Source organism: Leucoraja erinacea, unplaced genomic scaffold (assembly GCF_028641065.1).
Source record: "Leucoraja erinacea ecotype New England unplaced genomic scaffold, Leri_hhj_1 Leri_832S, whole genome shotgun sequence".
Classification (NCBI taxonomy): Eukaryota; Metazoa; Chordata; class Chondrichthyes; order Rajiformes; family Rajidae; genus Leucoraja; species Leucoraja erinaceus.
Genome location: NW_026576765.1, coordinates 1 through 24562, shown reverse-complemented (window position 1 = coordinate 24562; position 24562 = coordinate 1). Strand labels below are relative to the sequence as shown.

Sequence of the window (24562 nt, the reverse complement as noted above, 5' to 3'; positions counted from 1 at the left end):
ACTGGCTGCTGAGAAATAGGGGGTGGCCTGGACTATCTCCACCCACTGGCTGCTGAGAATAGGGGTGGCCTGGCCTGCTGAGAAATAGGGGTGTCCTGGACCACTCCACACACTGCTGCTGAGAAATAGGGGTGGCCTGGACTATCACACACTCTGCTGAGAAAAATAGGGGTGGTCCTGGACTATCCCACCCACTGGCTGCTGTCACATAGGGTGGCCTGGACCCCCAACCCAGGCTGCTGAGAAATAGGGGGACTAAGCCCACACTCTGCTGAGAAATAGGGGTGTCCTGGACCACTACACACACACACTATTGAGTAGGGGGGGGCTATGGGTGAGGGTGGTGGACACACTGATTGATGTGGGGGGCTATATGGATGAGTGGCCTGGAATATTGATAAATCTGGGTGTTGGGGCTATGGGGTGGAATAGTGGGGAATATGGGTGAGTTGAGGGGCTATGGGTGAGGTATGGTTGTGGGCTATGGGTGGTGGTGGAATATTGAGTTGGGGGCTATGGGGTGAGTGGTGGAATATTGAGTTGGGGGCTATGGGTGAGTGGTGGAATATTGAGTTGGGGGCTATGGGTGAGTGGTGGAATATTGTGTTGTTGGGGGCTATGTGTGAGTGGCAGAGAATTCCACAGACTCACAACTCTCTGTGGTCTCACCAGGGCCCTGTACAACTGCAGAAGGACCTCCTTGCTCCTAGACTCAACTCCTCTTGTTGGGTGCTAAGGCCTGAATATTAGTTGGGGGCTATGGGTGAGGTGGAATATTGAGTTGGGGGCTATGGGTGAGTGGTGGAATATTGTGTTGGGGGCTATGGGTGAGGTGGAATATTGAGTTGGGGGCTATGGGTGAGGTGGAATATTGAGTTGGGGGCTATGGGTGAGTGGTGGAGGTGGAATATTGAGTTGGGGGTGAGGGAATATTGAGTTGGGGGCTATGGGTGAATATTGAGTTGGGGGCTATGTGTGTGTGTGGGTTGGGGTGTGTTCACAAAGCTAAACTAGTGTACGGGGAGATCGATGGATCGATCGCTGGTCGGGCTAGTACGGATTCGGTGGGGAAGGGCCTGTTTCCGCGCTGTATCTCTGAAGTAAAAAGGGAATAGTTGAAGCAGGGAGAGGAGGGCGAGAGTTTGGGGCCTGGTTCAAGATGGCCGACTTTTGGGGCCTGCTTCAAGATGGCCGACTTTTGGGGCCTGTTTGAAGATGGCCGACTTTTGGGGCCTGTTTGAAGATGGCCGACTTTTGGGGCCTGTTTCAAGACTTTTGGGGCCTGTTTGAAGATGGCCGACTTTTGGGGCCTGTTTCAAGATGGCCGACTTTTGGGGCCTGTTTCAAGATGGCCGACTTTTGGGGCCTGTTTCAAGATGGCCGACTTTTGGGGCCTGTTTCAAGATGGCCGACTTTTGCCTCCTGTTTCCGCACTGTGTCTCCAAACCAAGACTGCAATAAACGAATGCATCAAACGCTAGTTTCTATTGAAATTTGTTCTATTTAAAACGTTATTCATTGACTACAGTATTTACAGTCCTGTTACGCTGCTGCAAGGTCTGTGCAAGGAGGAACTGCAGATGCTGCAGAGAGAGAGACACACACACACACAAAGTGCTGGAGTAACTCAGCGGGTGGGTCGGGCAGACGGGCAGCATCTCTGTGTGGAGAGCGTGGATCCTCTGCGGGCGTTAGAGGTCGGGAGTGTCGGACAGCACCATCGGGGATCCCAGCTGCAGGTCCCTCTGTAAAGACTCCATGTCTGAGGGATTCATGCAATGAACTTCCAGCCAGTCGGCAAGCAGCGAGGCGGAGAGAGGGGGAGACTCTTGCTGGCTGAGAGAGAGAGAGAGAGAGGGGGGGGGGGGGGGGGGGAGAGTGAGTTACAAACAGAAACATAACTGCTCGTAAATTGCAGAAATTATGAAGAACTTATAAAATATAACATGAATCTGAGGCAAACTTGACTCAGACCATCAGAGGACAATGGTGAGTAAGGTGTTGTGTATCTATTTACCAGGATCACATAGAAACATAGACAATAGGTGCAGGAGTAGAGAGGCCATTCGGCCCTTCGAGCCTGCACCATTCGCCATTCAATATGATCATGGCTGATCATCCAACTCAGTATCCTGTACCTTCTCTCCATACCCCCTGATCCCCTTAGCCACAAGGGCCACATCTAACTCCCTCTTAAATATAGCCAATGAACTGGCCTCAACTACCTTCTGTGGCAGAGAGTTCCAGAGATTCACCACTCTCTGTGTGAAAAAAGTTCTCCTCATCTCGGTTTTAAAGGATTTCCCCCTTATCCTTAAGCTGTGACCCCTTGTCCTGGACTTCCCCAACATTGGGAGCAATCTTCCTGCATCTAGCCTGTCCAACCCCTTAAGAATTTTGTAAGTTGCTATAAGATCCCCCCTCAATCTCCTAAATTCTAGAGAGTATAAACCAAGTCTATCCAGTCTTTCTTCATAAGACAGTCCTGACATCCCAGGAATCAGTCTGGTGAACCTTCTCTGCACTCCCTCTATGGCAAGAATGTCCTTCCTCAGATTAGGAGACCAAAACTGTACGCAATACTCCAGGTGTGGTCTCACCAAGACCCTGTACAACTGCAGTAGAACCTCCCTGCTCCTAGACTCAAATCCTTTAGCTATGAATGAGTCTAGGAGCAGGGAGGTTCTACTGCAGTTGTACAGGGCCCTGGTGAGACCACACCTGGAGTATTGCGTACAGTTTTGGTCTCCTAATCTGAGGAAGGACATTCTTGCCGTAGAGGATTTGAGTCTAGGAGCAGGGAGGTTCCACTGCAGTTGTACAGGGTCTTGGTGAGACCACACCTGGAGTATTGCATACAGTTTTGGTCTCCTAATCTGAGGAAAGACATTCTTGCCATACAAGTACTTTAATCGGTATAGATACAGAGACCATCAAGATGGGTTTCACCAGCTGACTTGCACATAATCCCTCTCCCCCCTCTCTCCATCCTCTCACCTCTGCCTTGGCTTTGCGTTTGGCTGCCATTAGCTGTGCCTTGTCACATTGCTCCTTGTGGGCGGATATAAGATCTATAAGACCCCCCCCCCCTCAATCATGTGTCAAGGAGCTACCATAGCGCATTCTTTTGTTTTTTGTACAAACATTCTGGAATGAAATATTCGACATCTTTACTAAATTAATTAAAATAAAACTGGTACCAAAACCAGAATGGATTATTTTGGGAATATCGGAAGGTAACCCGGAACTAAATGTGTTTCAGAAGAATTTACTCAATTATGGGCTAATGATGGGAAAAAAGCTCATACTTAAATTCTGGAAAAATGCGCCCACACCAACAATAAAAATGTGGATATCATATAACCATATAACAATTACAGCACGGAAACAGGCCATCTCGGCCCTACAAGTCCGTGCCGAACAACTTTTTTTCCCCTTAGTCCCACCTGCCTGCACTCATACCATAACCCTCCATTCCCTTCTCATCCATATGCCTATCCAATTTATTTTTAAATGATACCAATGAACCTGCCTCCACCACTTCCACTGGAAGCTCATTCCACACCGCTACCACTCTCTGAGTAAAGAAGTTCCCCCTCATATTACCCCTAAAACTTCTGTCCCTTAATTCTGAAGTCATGTCCTCTTGTTTGAATCTTCCCTATTCTCAAAGGGAAAAGCTTGTCCACATCAACTCTGTCTATCCCTCTCATCATTTTAAAGACCTCTATCAAGTCCCCCCTTAACCTTCTGCGCTCCAGAGAATAAAGACCTAACTTGTTCAACCTATCTCTGTAACTTAGTTGTTGAAACCCAGGCAACATTCTAGTAAATCTCCTCTGTACTCTCTCTATTTGTTGACATCCTTCCTATAATTGGGCGACCAAAATTGTACACCATACTCCAGATTTGGTCTCACCAATGCCTTGTACAATTTTAACATTACATCCCAGCTTCTATACTCAATGCTCTGATTTATAAAGGCTAGCATACCAAAAGCTTTCTTTACCACCCTATCTATATGAGATTCCACCTTCAAGGAACTATGCACAGTTATACCCAGATCCCTCTGTTCAACTGTATTCTTCAATTCCCTACCATTTACCATGTACGTCCTATTTTGATTTGTCCTGCCAAGGTGTAGCACCTCACATTTATCAGCATTAAACTCCATCTGCCATCTTTCAGCCCTTTTTTTCCAAATGGCCTAAATCACTCTGTAGACTTTGGAAATCCTCTTCATTATCCACAACACCCTCAAAGAATGGATTATTTTGGGAATATCGGAAGGTAACCCTGAACTAAACGTGTTTCAGAAGAATTTACTCAATTACGGGCTAATAATTGGGAAAAAAGCTCATACTTAAATTCTGGAAAAATGCGCCCACACCAACAATAAAAATGTGGAGATCAAATATGTCTGAAACACTACATCTCGAAGAGATGAGATTCCTCTTAGCAGGCAAAGCAGACCACTTCCAAAAGACGTGGTCTACGTTTTTGGAACTATTACAAGCATAAGGTGCAATAGTAATTTAAAACATAAATAAATAAATAACAGGTACCAGGATCTGGGGGGTAAAAAACAGGTGAATTGATCATGGGGAACAAGGACATGGCAGACCAATTGAATAACTACTTTGGTTCTGTCTTCACTAAGGAAGACATAAATAATCTGCCGGAAGTGCCGACCTACTCCTGCACCTATTGTCTATGTTTCGGTTTCTGAGAGCAGGGAGGTTGTACTGCAGTTGTACAGAGGCCACACCTGGAGTATTGCGTACAGTTCTGGTCTCATAATCTGAGGAGACATTCTTGCCATAGAGGGAGTGCAGAGAAGGTTCAGAGAGTACAGACTAGGAGTAAACGGGTCCTTTTCACAATGGCAGGCAGTGACTAGTGGGGCAGCGCAAGGCCCGGTGCGGGGACCAGCAGTGACTAGTGGGGCAGCGCAAGGCCCGGTGCGGGGACCAGCAGTGACTAGTGGGGCAGCGCAAGGCCCGGTGCGGGGACCAGCAGTGACTAGTGGGGCAGCGCAAGGCTCAGTGCTGGGCCCCCAGCTATTTACAATATATATTAATGATCTGGATGAGGGAATTGAAGGCAATATCTCCAAGTTTGCGGATGACACTAAGCTGGGGGGCAGCAGTTAGCTGTGAGGAGGATGCTAGGAGACTGCAAGGTGACTTGGATAGGCTGGGTGAGTGGGCAAATGTTTGGCAGATGCAGTATAATGTGGATAAATGTGAGGTTATCCATTTTGGTGGGCAAAAAAAACAGGAAAGCAGACTATTATCTGAATGGTGGCCGATTGGGAAAGGGGGAGATGCAGCGAGACCTGGGTGTCATGGTACACCAGTCATTGAAAGTAGGCATGCAGGTGCAGCAGGCAGTGAAGAAAGCCAATGGTATGTTAGCTTTCATAGCAAGAGGATTTGAGTCTAGGAGCAGGGAGGTTCTACTGCAGTTGTACAGGGTCTTGGTGAGACCACACCTGGAGTATTGCGTACAGTTTTGGTCCCCTAATCTGAGGAAAGACATTCTTGCCATAGAGGATTTGAGTCTACGAGCAGGGAGGTTCTACTGCAGTTGTACAGGGTCTTGGTGAGACCACACCTGGAGTATTGCGTACAGTTTTGGTCTCCTAATCTGAGGAAAGACATTCTTGCCATAGAGGATTTGAGTCTAGGAGCAGGGAGGTTCTACTGCAGTTGTACAGGGTCTTGGTGAGACCACAGCTGGAGTATTGCGTACAGTTTTGGTCTCCTAATCTGAGGAAAGACATTCTTGCCATAGAGGATTTGAGTCTAGGAGCAGGGAGGTTCTACTGCAGTTGTACAGGGTCTTGGTGAGACCACACCTGGATTATTGCGTACAGTTTTGGTCTCCAAATCTGAGGAAAGGCATTCTTGCCATAGAGGGAGTGCAGAGAAGGTTCACCAGACTGATTCCTGGGATGTCAGGACTGTCTTATGAAGAAAGACTGGATAGACTTGGTTTATACTCTCTAGAATTTAGGAGATTGAGGGGGGATCTTATAGAAACTTACAAAATTCTTAAGGGGTTGGACAGGCTAGATGCAGGAAGATTGTTCCCGATGTTGGGGAAGTCCAGGACAAGGGGTCACAGCTTAAGGATAAGGGGGAAATCCTTTAAAACCGAGATGAGGAGAACTTTTTTCACACAGAGAGTGGTGAATCTGTGGAACTCTCTGCCACAGAGGGTAGTTGAGGCCACAGTTCATTGGCTATATTTAAGAGGGAGTTAGATGTGGCCCTTGTGGCTAAGGGGATCAGGGGGCATGGAGAGAAGGCAGGTACGGGATACTGAGTTGGATGATCAGCCATGATCATATTGAATGGCGAATGGTGCAGGCTTGAAGGGCCGAATGGCCTCTACTCCTGCACCTATTATCTATGTTTCTGTGTAATAGAGCGATTGTTTCTCCTCTCTTTTCTAGGATCTAATTTCTTTACTTCCTTCTCTAACTTCTTTTCAAAGGGGCTTTCTTTTCTTAACACTCTCCTGAACCTTCACGATCCTTGCGCACATTCCTTACTTTCTCCACGTCTATCTTTTTCTTAAAGCTCAACAAATGAAGGTACAAAAAATGTATTAAGACATATGTGTTGTGTAGTATTGTAGCTTACTGTACTTCTAATAAATAAAAAATAATTTAAAAAAAGATTCACCACTCTCTGTGTGTAAAAAATGTTTTTCTCATCTCGGTCCTAAAAGATTTCCCCCTTATCCTTAAACTGTGGCCCCTTGTCCTGGACTTCCCCAACATCGGGAACAATCTTCCTGCATCTAGCCTGTCCAACCCCTTAAGGATTTTGTAAGTTTCTATAAGATCCCCCCTCAATCTTCTAAATTCTAGCGAGTACAAGCCGAGTCTATCCAGTCTTTCTTCATAAGACAGTCCTGACATCCCAGGAATCAGTCTGGTGAACCTTCTCTGTACTCCCTCTATGGCAAGAATGTCCTTCCTCAGATTAGGAGACCAAAACTGTACGCAATACTCCAGGTGTGGTCTCACCAAGACCCTGTACAACTGCAGTAGAACCTCCCTGCTCCTAGACTCAAATCCTCTATGGCAAGAATGTCTTTCCTCAGATTAGGAGACCAAAACTGTACGCAATACTCCAGGTGTGGTCTCACCAAGACCCTGTACAACTGCAGTAGAACCTCCCTGCTCCTAGACTCAAATCCTCTATGGCAAGAATGTCCTTCCTCAGATTAGGAGACCAAAACTGTACACAATACTCCAGGTGTGGTCTCACCAAGACCCTGTACAACTGCAGTAGAACCTCCCTGCTCCTATACTCAAATCCTTTTGCTATGAAAGCTAACATACCATTCGCTTTCTTCACTGCCTGCTGCACCTGCATGCCTACTTTCAATGACTGGTGTACCATGACACCCAGGTCTCGCTGCATCTCCCCTTTTCCTAGTCGGCCACCATTTAGATAATAGTCTGCTTTCCTGTTTTTGCCACCAAAATGGATAACCTCACATTTATCCACATTATACTGCATCTGCCAAACATTTGCCCACTCACCCAGCCTATCCAAGTCAACTTGCAGTCTCCTAGCATCCTCCTCACAGCTAACACTGCCCCCCAGCTTAGTGTCATTCGCAAACTTGGAGATGTTGCCTTCAATTCCCTCATCCAGATCATTAATATATATTGTAAATAGCTGGGGTCCCAGTACTGAGCCTTGCGGTACCCCACTAGTCACTGCTGGTCCCCGCACCGGGCCTTGCGCTGCCCCACTAGTCACTGCTGGTCCCCGCACCGGGCCTTGCGCTGCCCCCACTAGTCACTGCTGGTCCCCGCACCGGGCCTTGCGCTGCCCCACACTAGTCACTGCTGGTCCCCGCACCGGGCCTTGCGCTGCCCCACTAGTCACTGCTGGTCCCCGCACCGAGCCTTGCGGTACCCCACTAGTCACTGCTGGTCCCCGCACCGGGCCTTGCGGTACCCCACTAGTCACTGCTGGTCCCCGCACCGGGCCTTGCGCTGCCCCACTAGTCACTGCTGGTCCCCGCACCGGGCCTTGCGCTGCCCCACTAGTCACTGCTGGTCCCCGCACCGGGCCTTGCGGTACCCCACTAGTCACTGCCTGCCATTGTGAAAAGGACCCGTTTACTCCTAGTCTGTACTCCCTCTATGGCAAGAATGTCTCCTCAGATTAGGAGACCAGAACTGTACGCAATACTCCAGGTGTGGTCTCTGTACAACTGCAGTACAACCTCCCTGCTCTCAGAAACAGAAACATAGACAATAGGTGCAGGAGTAGGTCGGCCCTTCCGGCAGATTATTTATGTCTTCCTCAGTGAAGACAGAACCAAAGTAGTTATTCAATTGGTCTGCCATGTCCTTGTTCCCCATGATCAATTCACCTGCTTCTGACTGCAAGGGACCTACATTTGTTTTAACTAATCTTTTTCGCTTCATATATCTATAACAACGTTTGCAGTCAGTTTTTATGTTCCCTGCCAGGTTTCTTTCTGGCACTTTCAACTCATCCACCTTATTACGACTGCTCCTTACATTGGGACACAAAGCCTTCAGGCTTGTTGTTACAACACTCTTACCCGTTATACAATTAAGTTGAAAAGTGGCCCTTTTGATTTTTGCCCTGGTTTTGTCGGCCTGCCACTTTTACTTTTCACCTTTTGCTGCTACCCTCATTTTACACCCCTCTGTCTCTACGCTCACACATTTAATAAACCCTTTCCCATTAACTCCATCATCGACTGTCCTATTTGACACCCCCCACCCTTATTCAGTTTAAAACCGTTCCTTCTCTCCAGCATCTCCGGAGAGAAGGAATAGGCAACGTTTCGGACTCGGAGGGGAAGGGCCTGTTTCCGCGCTGTATCTGTAGAGGCCGGGACTCTCTCACCTCTCCTGGGTCTCCCCCAACATGTCAAAGGACTGGTTCAGAAGCTCCTCCAGGTCGAATCCAACTCCGTAGCCGGCCCCACTTCCCTTGGGAGTCATGGAGAAAACGGGAGGGAGGAGATCTTTCACCTGCCAGAGAGAGGGGGGCGGGGATGGAGAGAGAGAAGGGGAGAGGGAGAAGGGGTAGAAGGAGAGAGGGGAGAGAGAGAGAGAGGGGGAGAGGAGAGAAGGGGAGAAGGAGTGAGAAGGAGAGGGAGAGAAGGGATGAAGGAGGAGGAAGAGAGTGGAGAGAGATGGGGGGGGGAGAGAGCGGAGGGAGCGGAGAGAGCACAGGGTGAATCAAAGCAGTAAACTCCAGCCCCATCACCCTCCCCTCCCCCTCTTGAACGAGTGGCCTGCTGGGCTAAGGAATGGTTGATGGAATTTAAAACGCATGTTGGTCGGGGTGGGACTAGTGTAGAGGGGGCATGTTGGTCGGGGTGGGACTAGTGTAGAGGGGCAGGTTGGTCGGGGTGGGACGAGTGTAGAGGGGGCATGTTGGTCGGGGTGGGACTAGTGTAGACGGGGCATGTTGGTCGGGGTGGGACTAGTGTAGATGGGGCATGCATGTTGGTCGGGGTGGGACTAGTGTAGATGGGGCATGTTGGTCGGGGGGGGACTAGTGTAGATGGGGCATGTTGGTCGGGGGGGGACTGGGACTAGTGTAGACGGGGGGGGCTGTTGGTCGGGGTGGGACTAGTGTAGATGGGGCATGTTGGTGGGGGTGGGACTAGTGTAGACGGGGCATGTTGGTCGGGGTGGGACTAGGACTAGTGTAGACGGGGCATGTTGGTCGGGGTGGGACTAGTGTAGATGGGGCATGTTGGTCGGGGTGGGACTAGGACTAGTGTAGACGGGGCATGTTGGTCGGGGTGAGTCTAGTGTAGATGGGGCATGTTGGTCGGGGTGGGACTAGTGTAGATGGGGCATGTTGGTCGGGGTGGGACTAGTGTAGATGGGGCATGTTGGTCGGGGGGGGGGACTGGTATTGAGGGGGCATGTAGGACGGGGGGGGACTAGTGTAGATGGGGCATGTTGGTCGGGGTCGGGGACTAGTGTAGAGATGGGGCATGTTGGTCGGGGTGGGACTAGTGTAGATGGGGCATGTTGGTCGGGGTGGGACTAGTGTAGATGGGGCATGGTGGTCGGGGTGGGACTAGTGTAGACGGGGCATGTTGGTCGGGGTGGGACTAGTGTAGATGGGGCATGTTGGTCGGGGTGGGACTAGTGTAGATGGGGCATGTTGGTGGGGGGGTGGGACTAGTGTAGATAGGGCATTGGTGTGGACTAGTGGTGGGGCTAGTGTAGGTGGGGCATGTTGGTCGGGGTGGGACTAGTGTAGATGGGGCATGTTGGTCGGGGGGGTGGGACTAGTGTAGATGGGGCATGTTGGTCGGGGTGGGACTCGTGTAGATGGGGCATGTAGGTCGGGGTGGGACTAGAGTAGATGGGGCATGTTGGGCGGGGTGGGACTAGAGTAGATGGGGGATGTGGGGCGGGGTGGGACTAGTGTAGAGGGGCATGTTGGTCGGGGTGGGACTAGTGTAGATGGGGCATGTTGGTGGGGGTGGGACTAGTGTAGATGGGGCATGTTGGTGGGGGGTGGGCTAGGTGTAGTGTAGATGGGGCATGTTGGTCGGGGTGGGACTAGTGTAGATGGGGCATGTTGGTCGGGGTGGGACTAGTGTAGATGGGACATGTTGGTCGGGGTGGGACTAGTGTAGATGGGGCATGATGGGCGGGGTGGGACTAGTGTAGATGGGGCAGGTTGGTCGGGGGGTGGGACTAGTGTAGATGGGGCAGTGTTGTTGGTGGGGGTGGGACTAGTGTAGATGGGGCATGTTGGTCGGGGTGGGACTAGTGTAGATGGGACATGTTGGTCGGGGTGGGACTAGTGTAGATGGGGCATGTTGGTCGGGGTGGGACTAGTGTAGACGGGGCATGTTGGTCGGGGTGGGACTAGTGTAGAGGGGGCATGGTGGTCGGGGGGGGACTAGTGTAGATGGGGCATGTTGGGCGGGGTGGGACTGGTGTAGATGGGGCATGTTGGTAGGGGGGGGGACTAGTGTAGATGGGGCATGTTGGTCGGGGTGGGACTAGTGTAGATGGGGCATGTTGGTCGGGGTGGGACTAGTGTAGATGGGGCATGTTGGTCGGGGTGGGACTAGTGTAGATGGGGCATGTTGGTCGGGGTGGGACTAGTGTAGATGGGGCATGTTGGTCGGGGGGGGACTAGTGTAGAGATGGGGTATGTTGGTGGGGGTGGGACTAGTGTAGATGGGGCATGTAGGTCGGGGTGGGACTAGTGTAGATGGGGCATGTTGGTCGGGGTGGGACTAGTGTAGGTGGGGCATGTTGGTCGGGGTGGGACTAGTGTAGATGGGGCATGTTGGTAGTGGTGGGCCTAGCGTAGATGGGGCATGTTGGTCGGGGGGGGGGGACTAGTGTAGACGGGGCATGTTGGTCGGGGGGTGGGACTAGTGTAGAGATGGGGCATGTTTGGTCGGGGTGGGACTAGTGTAGATGGGGCATGTTGGTGGGGGTGGGACTAGTGTAGATGGGGCATGGGTCGGGGGGTGGGACTAGTGTAGATGGGGCATGTTGGTCGGGGGGTGGGACTAGTGTAGATGTTGGGGGCATGTTGGTCGGGGGTGGGACTAGTGTAGATGGGGCATGTTGGTCGGGGGGGACTAGTGTAGATGGGGCATGTTGGTCGGGGTGGGACTAGTGTAGATGGGGCATGTTGGTCGGGTGGGGACTAGTGTAGATGGGGCATGTTGGTCGGGGGTGGGACTAGTGTAGATGGGGCATGTTGGTCGGGGTGGGGTGGGACTAGTGTAGATGGGGCATGTTGGTCGGGGGGGTGGGACTAGTGTAGATGGGGGCATGTTGGTCGGGGGGTGGGACTAGTGTAGATGGGGGCATGTTGGTCGGGGTGGGACTAGTGTAGATGGGGCATGTTGGTCGGGGTGGGACTAGTGTAGATGGGGCATGTTGGTCGGGGGGTGGGACTAGTGTAGATGGGGCATGTTGGTCGGGGTGGGGACTAGTGTAGATGGGGCATGTTGTCGGGGGGTGGGACTAGTGTAGATGGGGCATGTTGGTCGGGGTGGGACTAGTGTAGATGGGGCATGTTGGTCGGGGGTGGGACTAGTGTAGATGGGGCATGTTGGTCGGGGTGGGGACTAGTGTAGATGGGGCATGTTGGTCGGGGTGGGACTAGTGTAGATGGGGCATGTTGGTCGGGGGTGGGACTAGTGTAGATGGGGCATGTTGGTCGGGGGGGGGGACTAGTGTAGATGGGGCATGTTGGTCGGGTCGGGGTGGGACTAGTGTAGATGGGGCATGTTGGTCGGGGTGGGACTAGTGTAGATGGGGCATGTTGGTCGGGGGGGGACTAGTGTAGATGGGGCATGTTGGTCGGGGGTGGGACTAGTGTAGATGGGGGCATGTTGGTCGGGGGTGGGACTAGTGTAGATGGGGCATGTTGGTCGGGGGGACTAGTGTAGATGGGTAGTAGGTCGGGGGGCATAGTGTTGGTGGGGGGGTGGGACTAGTGTAGATGGGGCATGTTGGTCGGGGTGGGACAAGTGTCAATGGCGCATGTTGGTTGGGGTGGGTATAGTGCAGATGGGGCATGTCGGTCAGAGTGGGACTAGTGTAGATGGAGCATGTCGGTCAAGGTGGGACTAGTGTAGGGGTGGAGGGTGGGACTAGTGCAGGTTGGGGCATGGGGGTGGGGATGGGACGAGTGTAGATGGGGCATGTTGGTGGGGGGGTGAGACTAGTGTAGATGGGGCATGTTGGTCGGGGTGGGGGGACTAGTGTAGATGGGGCATGTTGGTCGGGGGGGGGAGTGGGGTGGGGGGGGCAGGGTGGTTGGGGTGGGACTAGTGTAGGGGGGGGCATGTTGGTCGGGGTGGGACTAGTGTAGATGGGGCATGTTGGTCGGGGTGGGACTGGGACTAGTGTAGATGGGGCACGTTGGTCGGGGAGTAGGACTAGTGTAGATAGGGCTTGTCGGACCGGGTGGGACTAGTGTAGATGGGGCATGTTGGTCGGGGTGGGACTAGTGGAGAAGGGGCATGTTGGTCGGGGTGGGGACTACTAGTGTAGATGGGGCATGTTGGTCGGGGGGGGGGACTAGTGTAGATGGGGCATGTTGGTCGGGGTGGGACTAGTGTAGATGGGGCATGTTGGTCGGGGGTGGGACTAGTGTAGATGGGGCATGTTGGTCGGGGTGGGACTAGTGTAGATGGGGCATGTTGGTCGGGGGGGGCTAGGGTAGGAGGGGGATGGTGGTCGGGGTGGGACTAGTGTAGATGGGGCATGTGGGTCGGGGTGGGACTAGTGTAGATGGGGCATGTTGGTCGGGGTGGGACTGGTGTAGATGGGGCATGTTGGTTGGTCGGGGTGGGACTAGTGTAGACGGGGCTTGTTGGTCGGGGTGGGACTAGGACTAGTGTAGATGGGGCATGTTGGTCGGGGTGGGATAGTGTAGATGGGGCATGTTGGTCGGGGGTGGGACTAGTGTAGATGGGGCATGTGGTCGGGGTGGGGGTGGGACGGGGGGGGACTCTAGTGTAGATGGGGCATGTTGGTCGGGGGGGGGACTAGTGTAGATGGGGCATGTTGGTCGAGGTGGGACTAGTGTAGACGGGGGCATGTTGGTCGGGGTGGGACTAGTGTAGATAGGGGGCATGTTGGTCGGGGGTGGGACTAGTGTAGATGGGGCATGTTGGTCGGGGGGTGGGACTAGTGTAGATGGGGCATGTTGGTCGGGGTGGGACTAGTGTAGATGGGGCATGTTGGTCGGGGGGGTGGGACTAGTGTAGATGGGGCATGTTGGTCGGGGTGGGACTAGTGTAGATGGGGCATGTTGGTCGGGGTGGGACTAGTGTAGATGGGGCATGTTGGTCTGGGGGGACTGGTGTAGATGGGGAATGTTTTTCGGGGTGGGACTAGTGTGGATGGGGCATGTTGGTCAGAGTGGGACTAGTGTAGATGGGGCATGTGGTGGTCGGGGTGGGACTAGTGTAGATGGGGCATGTGGTCGGGGTGGGACTAGTGTAGATGGGGCATGTTGGTCGGGGTGGGACTAGTGTAGATGGGGCATGTTGGTCGGGGGTGGGACTAGTGTGTAGATGGGGCATGTTGGTCGGGGTGGGACTAGTGTAGATGGGGCATGTTGGTCGGGGGGGGACTAGTGTAGATGGGGCATGTTGGTCGGGGTGGGACTAGTGTAGATGGGGCATGTTGGTCGGGGGGGGACTAGTGTAGATGGGGCATGTTGGTCGGGGTGGGACTAGTGTAGATGGGGCATGTTGGTCGGGGTGGGACTAGTGTAGATGGGGCATGTTGGTCAGCGTGGGAGTAGTGTAGATGGGGCATGTTGGTCGGGGTGGGACTAGTGTAGATGGGGCATGTTGGTCGGGGGGGGACTAGTGTAGGTGGGGCATGTTGGTGGGGGTGGGATTAGTGTAGATGGGGCATGTTGGTGGGGGTGGGACTAGTGTAGATGGGGCATGTTGGTAGGGGTGGGACTAGTGTAGATGGGGCATGTTGGTCGGGGGGGGACTAGTGTAGATGGGGATGGGGCATGTTGGGTCGGGGGTGGGACTAGTGTAGATGGGGCATGTTGGTCGGGGGGTGGGACTAGTGTAGATGGGGGCATGTTGGTCGGGGTGGCGCTGGTTTAGATGGGGCACGTTGGTCGGGTGTGGACTAGTGTAGTTGGGGCATGTTGGTCGGGGTGGGACCAGTGTAGATGGGTCATGTTGGTCGGGGTGGGACTAGTGTAGATGGGGCATGTTGGTCGGGGGGGGAATAGTGTAGATGGGGCAGGTTGGTGGGGGTGGGAATAGTGTAGATGGGGCATGTTGGTGGGGGGGGGAATAGTGTAGATGGGGGAGGGTGGTCGGGGGGGGACTAGTGTAGATGGGGCATGTTGGTCGGGGTGGGACTAGTGTAGAGGGGGAATGTGGGTCGGGGTGGGACTAGTGTTGATGGGGCATGTTGGTCGGGGTGGGGACTAGTGTAGATGGGGCATGTTGGTCGGGGTGGGACTAGTGTAGATGGGGCATGTTGGTCGGGGTGGGACTAGTGTAGATGGGGCATGTTGGTCGGGGTGGGGTGGGGGGGACTAGTGTCGGTAGGGGGGGGCAGTGTAGGTGTTGGTCGGGGTGGGACTAGTGTAGATGGGGCATGTTGGTCGGGGGTGGGACTAGTGTAGATGGGGGCATGTTGGTCGGGGTGGGGACTAGTGTAGATGGGGCATGTTGGTCGGGGTGGGACTAGTGTAGATGGGGCATGTTGGTCGGGGTGGGACTAGTGTAGACGGGGGCATGTTGGTCGGGGGTGGGACTAGTGTAGATGGGGCATGTTGGGTGGGGGGTGGGACTAGTGTAGATGGGGCATGTCGGTCAGTGTGGGACTAGTGTAGATGGGGCATGTTGGTCGGGGTTGGACTAGTGTAGATGGGGCATGTTGGTCGGAGTGGGCCTAGTGTAGATGGGGCATGTTGGTCGGGTGGGACTAGTGTAGATGGGGCATGTTGGTCGGGGTGGGACTAGTGTAGCATGTTGGGCGGGGTGAGACTAGTATGTATGGGGCATGTTGGTCGGGGTGGGACTAGTGTAGATGGGGCATGTTGATAGGGGTGGGACTAGTGTAGATGGGGCATGTTGGTGGGGGGGGGTGGGACTAGTGTAGATGGGGCATGTTGGTCGGGGTGGGACTAGTGTAGATGGGGCATGTTGGTCGGGGGGTGGGACTAGTGTAGATGGGGCATGTTGGTCGGGGTGGGACTAGTGTAGATGGGGCATGTTGGTCGGGGTGGGACTAGTGTAGATGGGGCATGTTGGTCGGGGTGGGACTAGTGTAGATGGGGCATGTTGGTCGGGGGTGGGACTAGTGTAGATGGGGCATGTTGGTCGGGGTGGGGACTAGTGTAGATGGGGCATGTTGGTCGGGGGGGACTAGTGTAGATGGGGCATGTTGGTCGGGGTGGGACTAGTGTAGATGGGGCATGTTGGTCGGGGTGGGACTAGTGTAGATGGGGCACGTTGGTCGGGGTGGGACTAGTGTAGGTGGGGCATGTTGGTCGGGGTGGGACTAGTGTAGATGGGGCATGTTGGTCGGGGGGGTGGGACTAGTGTAGATGGGGCATGTTGGTCGGGGGGGGGGACTAGTGTAGATGGGGCATGTTGGTCGGGGTGGGACTAGTGTAGATGGGGCATGTTGGTCGGGGTGGGACTAGTGTAGATGGGGCATGTTGGTCGGGGGGGGGACTAGTGTAGATGGGGCATGTTGGTCGGGGTGGGACTAGTGTAGATGGGGCATGTTGGTCGGGGGTGGGACTAGTGTAGATGGGGCATGTTGGTCGGGGTGTGGGACTAGTGTAGATGGGGCATGTTGGTCGGGGTGTGGACTAGTGTAGATGGGGCATGTTGGTCGGGGTGGGACTAGTGTAGATGGGGGCATGTTGGTCGGGGTGGGACTAGTGTAGATGGGGCATGTTGGTCGGGGTGGGGACTAGTGTAGATGGGGCATGTTGGTCGGGGTGGGACTAGTGTAGATGGGGGCATGTTGGTCGGGGTGGGACTAGTGTAGATGGATGGGGGCATGTGGGTCGGGGTTGGTCGGGGTGGGGACTAGTGTAGATGGGGCATGTTGGTCGGGGTGGGACTAGTGTAGATGGGGCATGTTGGTCGGGGGGTGGACTAGTGTAGATGGGGCATGTTGGTCGGGGTGGGACTAGTGTAGATGGGGCATGTTGGTCGGGGGTGGGACTAGTGTAGATGGGGCATGTTGGTCGGGGTGGGACTAGTGTAGATGGGGCATGTTGGTCGGGGTGGGACTAGTGTAGATGGGGCATGTTGGTCGGGGTGGGACTAGTGTAGATGGGGCATGTTGGTCGGGGGGGTGGGACTAGTGTAGATGGGGCATGTTGGTCGGGGTGGGACTAGTGTAGATGGGGCATGTTGGTCGGGTGGGGACTAGTGTAGATGGGGCATGTTGGTCGGGGTGGGACTAGTGTAGATGGGGGGCATGTTGGTCGGGGTGGGACTAGTGTAGATGGGGCATGTTGGTCGGGGTGGGACTAGTGTAGATGGGGCATGTTGGTCGGGGTGGGACTAGTGTAGATGGGGCATGTTGGTCGGGGTGGGACTAGTGTAGAAGGGGCATGTTGGTCGGGGTGGGACTAGTGTAGATGGGGCATGTTGGTCGGGGTGGGGTGGGAATAGTGTAGAAGGGTCATGGTTGGTCGGGGTGGGACTAGTGTAGATGGGGCATGTTGGTCGGGGTGGGACTAGTGTAGATGGGGCATGTTGGTCGGGGGGGGACTAGTGTAGATGGGGCATGTTGGTCGGGGGGGGACTAGTGTAGATGGGGCATGTTGGTGGGGGGGTGGGACTAGTGTAGATGGGGCATGTTGGTGGGGGTGGGACTAGTGTAGATGGGGCATGTTGGTCGGGGTGGGACTAGTGTAGAGGGGGCATGTTGGTCGGGGTGGGACTAGTGTAGATGGGGCATGTTGGTCGGGGTGGGACTAGTGTAGATGGGGCATGTTGGTCGGGGGTGGGACTAGTGTAGATGGGGCATGTTGGTCGGGTGTGGGGTGGGTATAGTGTAGATGGGGCAGTTGTCGGGGAGTGGGGTGGGACTAGTGTAGATGGGGCATGTTGGTCGGGGGGGGGACTAGTGTAGACGGGGCATGTTGGTCGGGGTGGGAATAGTGTAGATGGGGCATGTTGGTCGGGGTGGGACTAGTGAAGATGGGGCACGTTGGTCGGGGGGGGACTAGGGTAGATGGGGCATGTTGGTCGGGGTGGGACTAGTGTAGAGGGGGCATGTTGGTCGGGGTGGGATTAGTGTAGATGGGTCATGTTGGTCGGGGTGGGACTAGTGTAGATGGGACATGTTGGTCGGGGTGGGACTAGTGTAGATGGGGGGCATGTTGGGTCGGGGGTGGGACTAGTGTAGACGGGGCATGTTGGTCGGGGTGGGACTAGTGTAGACGGGGCATGTTGGTCGGGGGGTGGGACTAGTGTAGACGGGGCATGTTGGTCGGGGTGGGACTAGTGTAGACGGGGCATGTTGGTAGGGGGGTGGGACTAGTGTGTAGACGGGGCATGTTGGTCGGGGGGGTGGGACTAGTGTAGACGGGGCATGTTGGTCGGGGTGGGACTAGTGTAGATGGGGCATGTTGGTGGGGGTGGGACTAGTGTAGATGGGGCATGTTGGTCGGGGTGGGACTAGTGTAGACGGGGCATGTTGGTCGGGGTGGGACTAGTGTAGATGGGGCATGTTGGTCGGGGTGGGGACTAGTGTAGATGGGGCATGTTGGTCGGGGTGGGGACTAGTGTAGATGGGGCATGTTGGTCGGGGTGGGACTAGTGTAGATGGGGCATGTTGGTCGGGGTGGGACTAGTGTAGATGGGGCATGTTGGTCGGGGTGGGACTAGTGTAGATGGGGCATGTTGGTCGGGGGTGGGACTAGTGTAGATGGGGCATGTTGGACGAGTGAGTTTACCTGAGATTTCGACAGCTGGTGAGTGACCATGCTCAGATCTTCCTGGTCGCTCCTAGACACCTCCGGGCCCTGGTTTTGGAGGGAAGATCGCCAGGGTTGAACAGGCCCCGTTCCGTAAGCCTGAGCTGCAGGCCGGGCGGGTGGGGCCGTGGGATTACCAGTGAAGCAGGAGGCCTGAGGGGGAAGGCCCGCATAAGCCGAGGGTCCCAGACTTGCCCTCGGGGCCCCAGGCTGCAGAATGGCGTTCGGCCTCATGTGTGCAGTGGTTCCCAAGCCCGAGGGAGGCCCGAGCCTTGTACTGGGACCCAGGCCTGTGGTCGGCCCCAGCCCCGTACTAGGCTGCAAGCCTGAGGTAGGCCCCAAGCTTGAGCTAGGCCCCAGATTAGTAGGATCTGGGCCTGCGGCAGGCTGAGAGTTTGTTGCGGGCCCCGGGCCTGCAGGAGGCCCCGGGTGTGTGGTAGTGACAAAGCCTGTGTTAGGCCTCACGCCTGTGGTTGGTTGCAAGTCCGAGCTGGGCTCCAAGCCTGAGGGAGGCCCCATGATTGTGTTAGGCCCCAGGCCTGCAGCAGGCCCTTGGCCTGAGGTAGGCCCCAAGACTGCGGGGTTAGGCCGCAAGCCTGACGTGGGTCCCAGGCCTGCTGTAGGCCTCAGACCTGTAGTAGTTCCCAAGCCCAAGGAAGGCCCCAAGCCTGCTGTTGGTCGCAAGATTGCGTTAGGCTCCAAGCCTGAGCTAGGCCGCAAGATTGAGTTGGACCCCAGATGCGCGGTAGCTCCCAAGCCTGTGGTAGGCCTCAGGCCTGCGGTAGTCCCCAAGCCCAACGTAGCCCAGACCTGAGCTAGGCCCCATTCCCGAGGAAGGCCCCAAGATTGTGTTAGGCCCCAGGCCTGTGGTAGGCTGCAAGCCTGAGGTAGGCCCCAAGACTGTTGTCGGCTGCAAGATTGTGTTAGGCCTCAGGCCTGAAGGCCCCAAACCTGCGCTAGGCCCCATGCTTGAGCTAGTTCCTAAGCCTGAACTAGGCCCTAGGCCTATTGTGGTAGGCTGCAGGCCTGCAGTTGTTCCCAAGCCTGAGCTAGGCCCCAAGCCTAGTGTGGGCCGCAAGATTGTGTTCGGCCCCAAGCCTGAGGAAGGCCCCAAGATGGTGTTGGACCCCAGATGTGCGGTAGTTCCGGCAGGCCTCAGGTTGGGGGGAGGCCCCAAGCCTGGGGAAGGCCCCAAGATGGCGTCAGGCCCCATTGCCGCCCCGGGCTCGGCCTGGAAGCCTGGGCCTTGTCCCTCCTGGCCAGTCGGGGCCTGCAGCATCTTGGTCCACCGCTCCAGCAGGGTCTTGTCCCCTTGGCTGAGGACCACCCCGGACAGGACGTCCCCGGCCCTCAGCTCCCGCCGGTCTCTCTCCCGCTGCCGTCTCTCCCGCTCCCGGGCCCTCTCCTGCCTCCGACGCCTCTTCTCCTCCCGCTCCCGCTGGCGGTCCTGGGCGGTCACGGGTCTCCGCGGGTCCGGGGGCTCCGGGCACGAGGCCTGAGGCCCACACGCGTCTGTCGGCAGAGAGGGAGGGAGAGAGAGATGGAGAGAGGGAGGGAGAGAGAGAGATGGAGAGAGAGAGAGAGAGAGAGAGAGAGAGAGAGGGAGAGGGAGGAGGGAGAGAGAGGAGGAGGGAGAGAGAGAGAGAGAGAGAGAGAGAGAGAGAGAGAGAGAGAGAGAGGGAGAGAGAGGGAGGGAGAGAGAGAGAGAGAGAGAGAGAGAGGGAGAGAGAGAGAGAGAGAGAGAGAGAGAGAGAGAGGGAGTGAGAGGAGAGAGAGAGAGAGAGAGAGAGAGAGAGAGAGAGGGAGAGAGATGGAGAGAGAGAGGAGAGAGAGAGAGGGATTGAGAGAGAGAGAGAGGGAGGGAGAGAGAGGGAGACAGAGAAAGAGAGGGAGAGAGAGAGAGGGAGAGAGAGAGAGAGACAGAGAGAGGGAGAGAGAGAGAGAGAGAGAGAGAGAGAGAGAGAGAGAGAGAGGGAGGGAGAGAGAGAGAGAGAGAGAGAGAGAGAGAGAGGGAGAGAGAAAGGGGGAGAGGGAGAGAGAGGGATTGGGAGAGAGGGAGAGAGAGGGGTTAGTTTAGACTCTCCGTTAGAGAGGGTGAGTTAGAGAGGGAGAGAGATAGAGAGATAACTCCACTCTCTCCTCATCTCTCCCCATCTTCCTCCCTCCCCCTCTCACTCAATCTCTCCCACAATCTCTCCCTCTACACCCTTCTCACCCTCCCACCTTCTCCCTCTCTCCCACCTTCTCTCATCTCTCTCTGCACCCTCTCCCACTTTCTCCCTCTCCTTCTTCTCCATCTTCTTCCCTCCCCCTCATCATCTCTCTCTCCCCGTCTCTCCAACCTTCTCTCCCTTTGAGCCTGCACCATTCGCCATTCAATATGATCATGGCTGATCATCCAACTCAGTATCCCGTACCTGCCTTCTCTCCATACCCCCTGATCCCTTTAGCCACAAGGGCCACATCTAACTCCCTCTTAAATATAGCCAATGAACTGTGGCCTCAACTACCCTCTGTGGCAGAGAGTTCCACAGATTCACCACTCTCTGTGTGAAAAAAGTTCTTCTCATCTCGGTTTTAAAGGATTTCCCCCTTATCCTTAAGCTGTGACCCCTTGTCCTGGACTTCCCCAACATCGGGAACAATCTTCCTGCATCTAGCCTGTCCAACCCCTTAAGAATTTTGTACGTTTCTATAAGATCCCCCCTCAATCTCCTAAATTCTAGCGAGTACAAGCCGAGTCTATCCAGTCTTTCTTCATATGAAAGTCCTGACATCCCAGGAATCAGTCTGGTGAACCTTCTCTGTACTCCCTCTATGGCAATAATGTCCTTCCTCAGATTAGGAGACCAAAACTGTACACAATACTCCAGGTGTGGTCTCACCAAGACCCTGTACAACTGCAGTAGAACCTCCCTGCTCCTAGACTCAAATCCTCTATGGCAAGAATGTTCTTCCTCAGATTAGGAGACCAAAACTGTATGCAATACTCCAGGTGTGGTCTCACCAAGACCCTGTACAACTGCAGTAGAACCTCCCTGCTCCTAGACTCAAATCCTTTTGCTATGAATGCTAACATACCATTGGCTTTCTTCACTGCCTGCTGCACCTGCATGCCTACTTTCAATGACTGGTGTACCATGACACCCAGGTCTCGCTGCATCTCCCCTTTTCCCAATCGGCCACCATTTAGATAATAGTCTGCTTTCCTGTTTTTGCCACCAAAGTGGATAACCTCACATTTATCCACATTATACTGCATCTGCCATGCATTTGCCCACTCACCCAGCCTATCCAAGTCACCTTGCAGTCTCCTAGCATCCTCCTCACAGCTAACACTGCCCCCCAGCTTAGTGTCATCCGCAAACTTGGAGATGTTGCCTTCAATTCCCTCATCCAGATCATTAATATATATTGTAAATAGCTGGGGTCCCAGCACTGAGCCTTGCGGTACCCCACTAGTCACTGCTGGTCCCCGCACCGGGCCTTGCGCTGCCCCACACTAGTCACTGCTGGTCCCCGCACCGGGCCTTGCGCTGCCCCACTAGTCACTGCTGGTCCCCGCACCGGGCCTTGCGCTGCCCCCCACTAGTCACTGCTGGTCCCCGCACCGGGCCTTGCGCTGCCCCACACTAGTCACTGCTGGTCCCCGCACCGGGCCTTGCGCTGCCCCACTAGTCACTGCTGGTCCCCGCACCGGGCCTTGCGCTGCCCCACTAGTCACTGCTGGTCCCCGCACCGGGCCTTGCGCTGCCCCACTAGTCACTGCTGGTCCCCGCACCGGGCCTTGCGCTGCCCCACTAGTCACTGCTGGTCCCCGCACCGGGCCTTGCGCTGCCCCACTAGTCACTGCCTGCCATTGTGAAAAGGACCCGTTTACTCCTACTCTTTGCTTCCTGTTTGCCAGCCAGTTCTCTATCCACATCAATACTGAACCCCCAATGCCGTGTGCTTTAAGTTTGTATACTAATCTCTTATGTGGGACCTTGTCGAAAGCCTTCTGGAAGTCCAGATACACCACATCCACTGGTTCTCCCCTATCCACGCTACTAGTTACATCCTCGAAAAATTCTATAAGATTCGTCAGACATGATTTACCTTTCGTAAATCCATGCTGACTTTGTCCAATGATTTCACCACTTTCCAAATGTGCTGCTATCCCATCTTTAATAACTGACTCTAGCAGTTTCCCCACTACCGATGTTAGACTAACAAGTCTGTAATTCTCTCTTGTGAGTACAAGTCGAATTTCTCCCTCCCTCCCTCCCTCTCTCCCCCTCACCTTTATTCCGTTGCCTCTGCGCTGATTTCAAGATGGCGGCCTTCAAGGCCAGCTTGGTGTCGTGGGAGATGGCTCCCTCTTTCTTCGCCTCTGGCCTGGGCCTGTCCTTCTCCTTCTCCTCCTCCTCCCCCTCTCCGTCTCCCCCCCTCTCCTCCTCCTCCTGGCCGGCAGCAGTTGCCGGCTCGTTGCGGCCCATCTCCACGTCGCTGTGTACGTGGCCGTCGGTGGCGGCGGCGGCGGCGGCTGGAAGCGTTGGTCGGGGGGACGAGGGTTCTGCGACGGCAGGGGCCAGCCGCAGCTTGACCCCCCTCCGCCGCCGGTGGAAGTCCTCGATCTCGGCGGCGATGGCCTCCCGCAGCCGCTCGCGGTCGGGGGAGGGGGGGTCGGGGAAGGAGAAGGGCGGGCAGCAGTCGGGCTCGTCCTGGGGGTCGTGGTACTTGGCCAGGAAGGGGTGGCGGAGGGCCTGGGCCGCCGTCAGCCGCTCCCGCGGGTCGAAGCGCAGCAGGCGGGCGAGCAGGTCCAGGGCCGGCGGCTCAGCGGCGGGGAACAGCAGCGAGAAGGGGACGGGCGAGCGTTTGGGGAGCCCGTGGAGGTACGCCCGCACACGCTCCGCCCCGACGGCCGACACCAGCCCCTCAGGCGGGGTCCCCAGCACCGCCAGCATTAGCTGCAGCTGGTGGAGGTAGTTCTTCCCGGGGAACAGCGAGCGCCGGCCAATCATCTCCGCCAACACGCAGCCGGCCGACCACAAATCGACGGCCGGCCCGTACCCGGGCAGGGACAGCATCAGCTCCGGGGCCCGGTACCAGCGGGTGGCCACGTACTCCGTCAGGAAGGGCTGGGCGGAATCACCGGAGCAGTGGAGGCCCCGCGCCAGGCCGAAGTCGCCGATCTTCAGCTCGCAGTTCTCGTTGACCAGCAGGTTGCTGGGCTTGAGGTCGCGGTGGACCACCGAGGCTGAGTGGACGTACTTGAGGCCACGCAGGAGCTGGTACAGGAAGTAGCAGCAGTGCTCCGACGATAGAGGCTGAGGGGACTGGATGATCTGGTGCAGGTCACTCTCCATTAGATCCAGAACCACATAGCTGTGGGACACAGAGACACAGAGAGAGAGAGTGAGGGAGGGTGAGGGAAGGAGGGAGAGAGATAGAGGCTGTGGGGACTGGATTACTGGTGAAGGTCCATCTCTCCATCTGTCAACCAGTCTCCCCCTCTCTCTCACCCAGTCTCGCTACTCTCTCTCTCTCTCTCTCTTTATCTCACTCTCACCCACTCCGTCTCTCTCACTCCCTCACCCAGTCTCCCTCTCTCTTTCTCTCTCACTATCTCTCTATCTTTCTCTCTCACCCAGTCTCGCTACTCTCTCTCTCTCATTCTCTCTTTCTCTCTCTCTTTCTCTTTATCTCGCTCTCACCCACTCCGCTCTCTCTCACTCTCTCTCACTATCTCTCTATCCCTCTCTCACCCAGTCTCGCTACTCTATCTCTCACTTTCTTTATCTCACTCTCACCCACTGTCTCTCTCACTCTCTCTCTATCTCTCTCCCTCTCTCGTTCTCTCTCTCTCTTTCTCTCGCTCTCACCCACTCTGTCTCTCTCACTCTCTCTCACTATCTCTCTCTCTCTCCCAGTCTCTCTCTATCTCTCTCTCTCTCTCTCTCTCTCTCTCTCTCACCCACTCCGTCTCTCTCTCTCTCTCTCTATCTCTCTCCCTCACCCAGTCTCCCTCTCTCTTTCTCCCTCATGTTCTCTCTCTCTCTCTCTCTCCCAGTCTG

General features: G+C 55.3%; 2 protein-coding genes across 2 annotated transcripts; both read right to left on the bottom strand.

The window, feature by feature from the left end:
- Positions 1–1462: 1462 nt before the first annotated feature.
- LOC129694873 (mitogen-activated protein kinase 7-like) lies at positions 1463–19215 on the bottom strand. Its single transcript, XM_055631631.1, has 3 exons — positions 18486–19215; positions 8913–9040; positions 1463–1836 (listed from the first exon to the last, which is right to left on the bottom strand). Exons 1-3 carry the CDS (start codon positions 19023–19025, stop codon positions 1692–1694), a joined length of 813 nt encoding a protein of 270 aa, XP_055487606.1. The 5' UTR covers positions 19026–19215; the 3' UTR covers positions 1463–1691.
- On the bottom strand, positions 19215–23892 carry LOC129694871 (mitogen-activated protein kinase 7-like). The gene is made up of 2 exons (XM_055631628.1): positions 22789–23892; positions 19215–20018 (listed from the first exon to the last, which is right to left on the bottom strand). The coding sequence occupies exons 1-2, from the start codon at positions 23852–23854 to the stop codon at positions 19216–19218; spliced, it is 1869 nt and encodes a 622-aa protein (XP_055487603.1). The 5' UTR covers positions 23855–23892; the 3' UTR covers position 19215.
- Between the last annotated feature and the right edge of the window lie 670 nt (positions 23893–24562).